Source organism: Ooceraea biroi, chromosome 8 (assembly GCF_003672135.1).
Source record: "Ooceraea biroi isolate clonal line C1 chromosome 8, Obir_v5.4, whole genome shotgun sequence".
Lineage (NCBI taxonomy): Eukaryota > Metazoa > Arthropoda > Insecta > Hymenoptera > Formicidae > Ooceraea > Ooceraea biroi.
Window position 1 is genome coordinate 81,529 of NC_039513.1, and position 7,785 is coordinate 89,313.

The following is a 7,785-nucleotide window of genomic DNA, read 5'->3' on the forward strand; positions in this document are numbered from 1 at the left end:
GACAGGAAAGAAGTTAAAAATTACAGAGGAATTACACTTTTGGATACAAAATTTATGCGATGATACTAGAAGATAAGTTAAGGAAGGAAACAGAAAGACTATGGATTCTTCCAGAAACGCAAGCGGGATTTAGGAAGGGGAGAAGTAGTATAGACAACATATTCACACTAAAAACAGCGACAGAAAAAGTGATATCAAAAGAAAGAAGGAAGCTGTACGTATTCTTTGCAGACCTAAAGGCGGCTTTCGATAAGGTGAACAGAAAGAAACTATGGAAGGTACTAGAAGAATATGGCATCAACAAAAGATTAATTGACAGAATAAAAGATATCTATGAAGAGACAATTAGTAGAGTAATCATGGGGGACAAGTGTACAAGCAGTTTCAGGACAGAGAGAGGATTGAGGCAAGGGTGCCCACTCAGCCCACTTCTCTTCATAATATTCATCGCAAACGTTGAAGATTTCTTAAAGAAAAGACAGAACGGAGGGATTAAAATAGGAAGAAAGAGAATACACAGTTTAACGTATGCAGATGATCTAGCAATGATGGCGGAAACGGAAAAAGAAATGAAGAAAATGATGAAGAGCCTAGAGAGATATCTGGAAGAAAAAGAATTAATACTGAATGCAGACAAATCGAAAATGTTGGTTATTTGTAAGAAAGAAAAAGTAAAACAAGAAAGAAGATGGAGATGGAAGAGCGAAATAATAGAAGAGGTCAAAGAATTTAAATATCTGAGATTTACATTTAACAAATGCAACACGGACGAGGCGCACATAAAAGATGTAGTGAAAAGAGCAGCAGCAGCCATGGCGCAGATATGGGGAATAGGAGAAAGGAAATTTGGAGAAGATTACGGCAGAAGAATGTTAATGTTCAATATCATGGTCAAAAGCATACTGTTATATGGAGTGGAAATATGGGGATGGAGAGAATGGAAGGAAATAGAAACACTACAAGAAAGATATATAAGATGGATGCTAGGACTAGATAGATGCACACCAGGCTATATAGTGAGAGAAGAGACAAAAACAGAACAAATCAGTATAGAAGCAGGAGGAAGAGTATTAAAGTACCAAGAAAAGATAAAGAGAGAAACAGAAAATAAGATATTAAAGGAGTGCAGGAGAGAGATCAACAATACAGAATGGGAGAAAACACAATGGGGCAGAAGGATGAAGATGTTCTACGAAGAAGGCAGAACAAGTCAATGGACAAGAGAGGCAAGAGAGGATTTAGGAGCAAACACGGTGGAAGAATGGATGAATATCTACAGGGAAAGGAAACTGGAGGAAAGAAGGAGGAAGGTGGAAGAATCAAAATCAACAAAGGAATACAAAAGATGGAAGACGGAAGGAAGAGCAAGATACTTAGACCAGAAGGGAAAAGGCAGGAAGATAAAAACCATAGCAAGGTTTAGGTGCGGAAATGAATGGAAAGGAAATAGATACTGGGAGGAAGAAAGCAGGAAAACGTGCAGATTATGCGGAGAGGAAGAAACTTGGCAACACATACTGAAGGAATGCCCAGAATCCAGAACAACTAAGACCGAAGAATCGATAATGGCAGAAGAGGGAGAAGGAATAGAATGGATGTTGGAGTTATGTAACAGAAGGAAGGAGGGAGAAAGACGGAAGAAAAAAGAAACAAGATAATTAAAGGCATACAATGAAATAAATATAGGAAGGCATGTAAATAGACGCAAACTCATGTATCCCGAGAAGGGAATCATTATCTTTAATAAAAAAAAAAAAATATGCAATGAAAAATAGGAGGTTCTATTTAAAAAAACAAAGTTGAACTCCATATGACCTTGGCAGGTTCACTCAAGGTCAAACCAATGACACCATCTCATGTCCCCCTCGAAGTCGAGAAACTTTTGTATGAACCATTTTTCTCTACAACCGCTCCCTGAAAAGTTACGAGGGGTGATAGATTAAAATTGGACACCCTGCATAAAAATAAAAAATAGTAATGCTAAAGAACTTGGCGCTGCTACATCATCAAGTAATACGTTAACTGACAATGCTAACTAATGTTTAAATACGTTAATTGACAGTGTTCACTAATGTAATATTGTTATTTACTTAGTGAATATTGTTTTATGTAGCAGCGCCAAGTTCTTTAGCATTACTATTTTTTATTTATATATATATACGACATTTTTTAAAGAAATTAATTTTTATTTGGTTAGTTGTGACTGGTAAAGTTTTACTTGGCGCCATTTTCCGACATCATATTTTTTATAGGTTTATATACGACATTTTTTTAATAAGTTAATTTTTACTTGGTTAATTTTATATATATACGACATTTGTTTAATAGATTACTTTTTATTTGGTTGGTTGCGACTGGCGCGTGTACTTGGTGCCTTTTTTCTCCTTTTTTTAAAAAAAGTAATTTTTGTGAGATATCATTTCTTTTTTTATTATAATCGAATGTCAATACCCAGTATATTGCAATAACTATCGGAATACAAACAGTTTAATTTATCATGTCAAATTTTTCTGGAATCACAAATACAAGTTTTTCGGGTTTTCGGGTCAATTAAAATCCCTACATGTTATAATCTTATAGGACATCCTATATATTATAATCAAAAGTCGACACCCAGTATATTATAATTAATCATCGGAAAATATAAAGTTTAATCTCTCGTGTCAAATTTTTCTAGAATCTCACAATTACAAGTTTTTCGGGTTGGTCAATTAAAATCGGACACCCTCTAAATTATAATCGAAAGTTGACACCCAGTATATTATAATTAATCATCGAAATAAATAACGTTTAATTTGTCATGTCAAATTTTTCTAGAATCACAAATACTAGAATGCGCACTAACTGCTCTCTAAGCGGAGCCGTCAGCCGTGCCGGCACTGCCGTAAACGCCGCGCCGCCTAGTAGTTAAAAGGTGAACTGTACGTTTTCCGTGACCAAGACGACGACGACGATAAAGAGTTTCTTAATAAAAATATTTCACGATGTGGACTTTGTATCGTAATATCTCCCTTCACCGGGCATGTAGGAGAAAAATAAAAACACTTTCATTATATAATTCGAGTACGCAGAATCGATTGAGCCTGTTCTTAACTCGATCGATCCACGCGTTATTAAGATCCGCAAATCTCGGCTAGTCTCAACTAGTCGGCTCGCGTAAAGATACACGGTCCGTCTCTCGCTGCCGTTGCGCTGCGCGTGAACTTGGCGCGAGACACTACCGTGTCTCTTGATATCGGTGTTAGAAGTCGTTAGAATCACATTATGGAATTGACGGCTCATCGACCTGTATGAATTTATATATATATATATATTACAGTGTAGCAAGCAAAGTACCAAGATTGTCGCAATAATTACAATAATATAAGTTGACAAATTATAGAAAGCATATAATAGTATGAATTAACAAATTATAGAACATATAAACATAATGAACTGATAAATTATAAAAAGCATGTGAACATACCGCAAACCAAGGATCCAATATTATCACACAAACAATGCAAGTCGCAATTATAGTCGTAGTCATTTGACATATGTAATAGCTTATTGTCCTGTACAGATTTATATACGTGTTAAATTTTATAAAAAGAAACCAATTAACTGTCAATGTTACGTCAAAAACAAGAACAATGTGGTAAATAAATAACAAGTAATAAAAATAATAAATCGCAAATAAAATTGAGTCATTGTTACATCAAATTACAATAAATGAAAAACAGCCTACCATAATAAAGTTCAAATAAACCGAACACATATAAATGTCAAATATATAACATTATCAGTCGAGTGTTACAGAGAGACTGAGCACGACGGGACCCCAAAAGTGAACAGTCGCACACACAAACAGACCTATTAGCAGACAAACAAAGGTTAAGAGAAAGAAAACAAATTTAAGCAAGGAAACTATTCAACCGGCAACGACTGAATATCACTCTGTAGATTCAAAGAGTTTAATTGTTTTTTATATTAATCATTTCAAATATCAATCTTTTCCTATATAAACTTTCTGTGTCAACAACTTGTACATCATCCCAGTCAAAATCATGATCAAATTCAAATCTATGAGCGAAAATGACCGACGGTGTACCCGACCTCTTATTAATATATTGTAGTTCACCCCTCCCACTAACAAACTATCATATAACTCTTGCCAATGCGCAATAGTTTAGGAGTTATAAGAGTTCAAAGTTTGCTACGTACTGGATATACCAAGTCGATAGAAACGATATTTTCAAGGCGAACAAACAGTATGTCGTTCATGGGGAAAATCATCAAGTGGTCGAGCTTCAAGTGCTATTCGCATTTAGGTTGTTTTTTGTATGTTGTATACACTGTAGATATGTATATACTTTATTGGAGACTACTTTTCAAACAATTGTGGAAATACTTAACTCAAGGTTTCGTTAATATAAATTATTATTGAAATAATAATGTCTGGAGTAAATATATAGAAACTGGGGTAAATATTGACAATAACGGAGGCCGCCCCTATGACCTTGACCATGACATATATTATAGAGGTCACCCTCCTGAGTGACCTTCAAAAGGTTTTAGCCGTCGCTCGTTGTTTATTAAAAAGTTATTAACAAAAAAAGTTTAATGATTTCACACGAATTTTTAGCTGTCCACACGAAGCAAGAACATGATATTGACATATATTACAAAGGTCACCTTCTCGAATAACCCGCACTAGGTTTTAGTCGTCGATCGTTGTTTATGAAAAAGTTATTAACAAAAGAAGTTTCGAAAATATATTAGTTATTTTGCATATTGAAAGATATAAACGACGAATATGTATATGAACGCAGGAAGGAAAGTCATTTAAAGCAGTGAATCGTTAATATATAGAATAGTTTCTTTTAATATAAGTACAAAGTATTCTTCACTTTAACCAAAAGCACAAACAGTTAAATACAAAGTATTCTCTGCTTTAACCTAACCTAACCTAACCTAACCTAACCTAACCTGATATTTCCGAAACTAGAGCCCCGGACACATACGCTCGGTTTCAGCCCGCTTCGCGGGAGGGCGGGGGGGGGCGTAGCCCCTCCCCCGCTGGAATTCGTACCGTGTACCAGGTGATCAAAATCTGTACGGTAAAATCTCTTACACTGGCTCCGGCGGGGGAAGGGACAAAGCCCCTCCCTCCCCACCCTCCCGCGAAACGGGCTGAAAACGAGCGTATGTGTCCGGGGCTCCACTTTCGGAAAATGTAACCTAAGCCAATCCTATTTCTGATTTAAAGTTAAAATTCCATCAAATATACTCTTTCGTAAACGTATATGGTATCGTAAAATTATGCTTTATTTATTAAACTTTTTTGTTAATAACTTTTTAGCAAACAATGAACGACGGGTGAAACCTAATGCGGGGTATTCGGGAAGGTGACCTTTGTAATATATGTTAAACTCAAGTCTTTGCTTCGCGTGGACAACTGAAAATTCATGCAAAATTATTAAACTTCTTTTGTTAATAACTTTTTATTGAACAACGAGCGACGGCTAAAATCTTTTGAAGGTCTCTCAGGAGGGTAATCTTGACAATATATATCAAAGTCCAGGTCATCGGGGCGGCCTCCGTTATTGTCAATATTTACCATTTAATGGTTTTGCATGAATTTTCAGCTGTCCACACCAAACAAGAACTTGACCTTGACATATTATAAAGGTCATCGTCCTGAGTAACCCGCATAAGGCTTTAACTATCTCTCGTTTATTAAAAAATTATTAAGAAAAAACGTTTAATGATACTGTACAAATTTTCTACGCGAAAGGAGGAGATACGGGTTAAGTTAAGTTAGGTTTGGTTAGGTTTTTGCGGCAAGGGAGTGCCGGAAGAGTCCCTCTCTTGTCCACTCACAAGGGGAGGCCACAGGATGTACCTGGACTTTTTGGACGAAACGATGAGTATTTAGAGAACAATATGTAGATAACGGTAAGAGGGGTCTCCACTTTCGGAACTTTTCGGAACCCAAATAAATAAGATTACAATAGTCACTTTTTATTATATTCAATTTTTCCTTTCCCGAACAAAATTGAGCAAAAATTACTTCTGCAATCTTCTTTTCTAATCAAAATGGAACAACCAAAATTATATGTATATACAGGGTGTCCCGTAAAGACCGGATGAACTCTTAAGGGTAGATTCCTGAGATGATTTTAAGGCGAAAATCCTAATACTAAAATGTCGAGGCTATAATAGGTTTTGAATTATAAGCATTTATAGTAAGCGAATCAGATCGCCTAAAGTTGGCGCGCTCAGACGTGGCACAACGCAAAGTGCTAAAGGCGAAAAGTAAATGTCGCCCTTCTTGTTTACATCGATACAAAGATTACTTATGCGAAGATAAGATTACTTTTATTAATATTTCTGCAAACGCGCATTGCGCAATGTAACCTTTTACCGTTTTTTTAAATATTGAAAGTGGACATTTTTGTGTTTTTATGTGATACATAAAGTGCAAGCTGTCAGATGACATTTCTTTCAGAAATCCGCTGTCAATTTCATATTCTACAGGCAAAACTATAGTTATCAAACAGAATACTTAACAGAGTACTTTACTTGAATGAGTTTCATTTGGATATTAGCAATAATAGCTGCTTAGTTTGTTAAATAATTGTAAACTAAATACATATTATTGCTAATTACATAGTTACTGTTTGATAACTATAGTTTTGCCTGTAGAATATGAAATTGACAGCGGATTTCTGAAAGAAATGTCATCTGACAGCTTGCACTTTATGTATCACATAAAAACACAAAAATGTCCACTTCCAATATTTAAAAAAACGGTAAAAGGTTACATTGCGCAATGCGCGTTTGCAGAAATATTAATAAAAGTAATCTTATCTTCGCATAAGTAATCTTTGTATCGATGTAAACAAGAAGGGCGACATTTACTTTTCGCCTTTAGCACTTTGCGTTGTGCCACGTCTGAGCGCGCCAACTTTAGGCGATCTGATTCGCTTACTATAAATGCTTATAATTCAAAAACTATTATAGCCTCGACATTTTAGTATTAGGATTTTCGCCTTAAAATCATCTCAGGAATCTACCCTTAAGAGTTCATCCGGTCTTTACGGGACACCCTGTATATACATATAATTTTGGTTGTTCTATTTTGATTAGAAAAGAAGATTGCAGAAGTAATTTTTGCTCAATTTTGTTCGGGAAAGGAAAAATTGAATATAATAAAAAGTGACTATTGTAATCTTATTTATTTGGGTTCCGAAAAGTTCCGAAAGTGGAGACCCCTCTTACCGTTATCTACATATTGTTCTCTAAATACTCATCGTTTCGTCCAAAAAGTCCAGGTACATCCTGTGGCCTCCCCTTGTCAATATAAAACTCTGGACTCTGCAAATTTATAAAGGATCTATAGATATAGTGGATATGTGGACGGAGGGGGGGTTTCACCCCTCCACCTGCATCCCCTCCTCGCAAAAATCTAACTTAATCTAACCTCTCAATGTAACACTTTTCACAGCTAAAAATTCTTGAAATATCATTAAACAGTTTTCGTTAATAACTTCTTAATAAACAATAGCTGGCTAAAACCTTCTGAAGGTCTCAGAGTGATAGCTTTGATGACATATTAGAAAATTATTGAAATCGAGGATAGCACCAGTTTTCTATGTATTTACCTAAAACAGTATCACTTGATGATTTTCCCCAAGAACGATATATTGTTTGCCCGCCTTTAAAATATCGTAACTCTTAATTGTAAGCCGAAAGGAAACTTCATGTACATTTTGAACCAAGTCGGAGATGAGACCCCTAATA

General features: G+C 35.5%; 1 protein-coding gene across 1 annotated transcript; it reads left to right on the forward strand.

The window, feature by feature from the left end:
• The first annotated feature begins 34 nt into the window (after positions 1 to 34).
• Positions 35 to 1,672, forward strand: LOC113562404. The gene has a single exon (XM_026971839.1). The coding sequence runs from the start codon at positions 60 to 62 to the stop codon at positions 1,656 to 1,658; it is 1,599 nt and encodes a 532-aa protein (XP_026827640.1). The 5' UTR covers positions 35 to 59; the 3' UTR covers positions 1,659 to 1,672.
• Positions 1,673 to 7,785: the final 6,113 nt, after the last annotated feature.

Coding starts and splice junctions, on each gene's coding strand:
- LOC113562404 (XM_026971839.1), top strand. CDS start 60: ATGATACTAGAAGATAAGTTAAGGAAGGAAACAGAAAGACTATGGATT.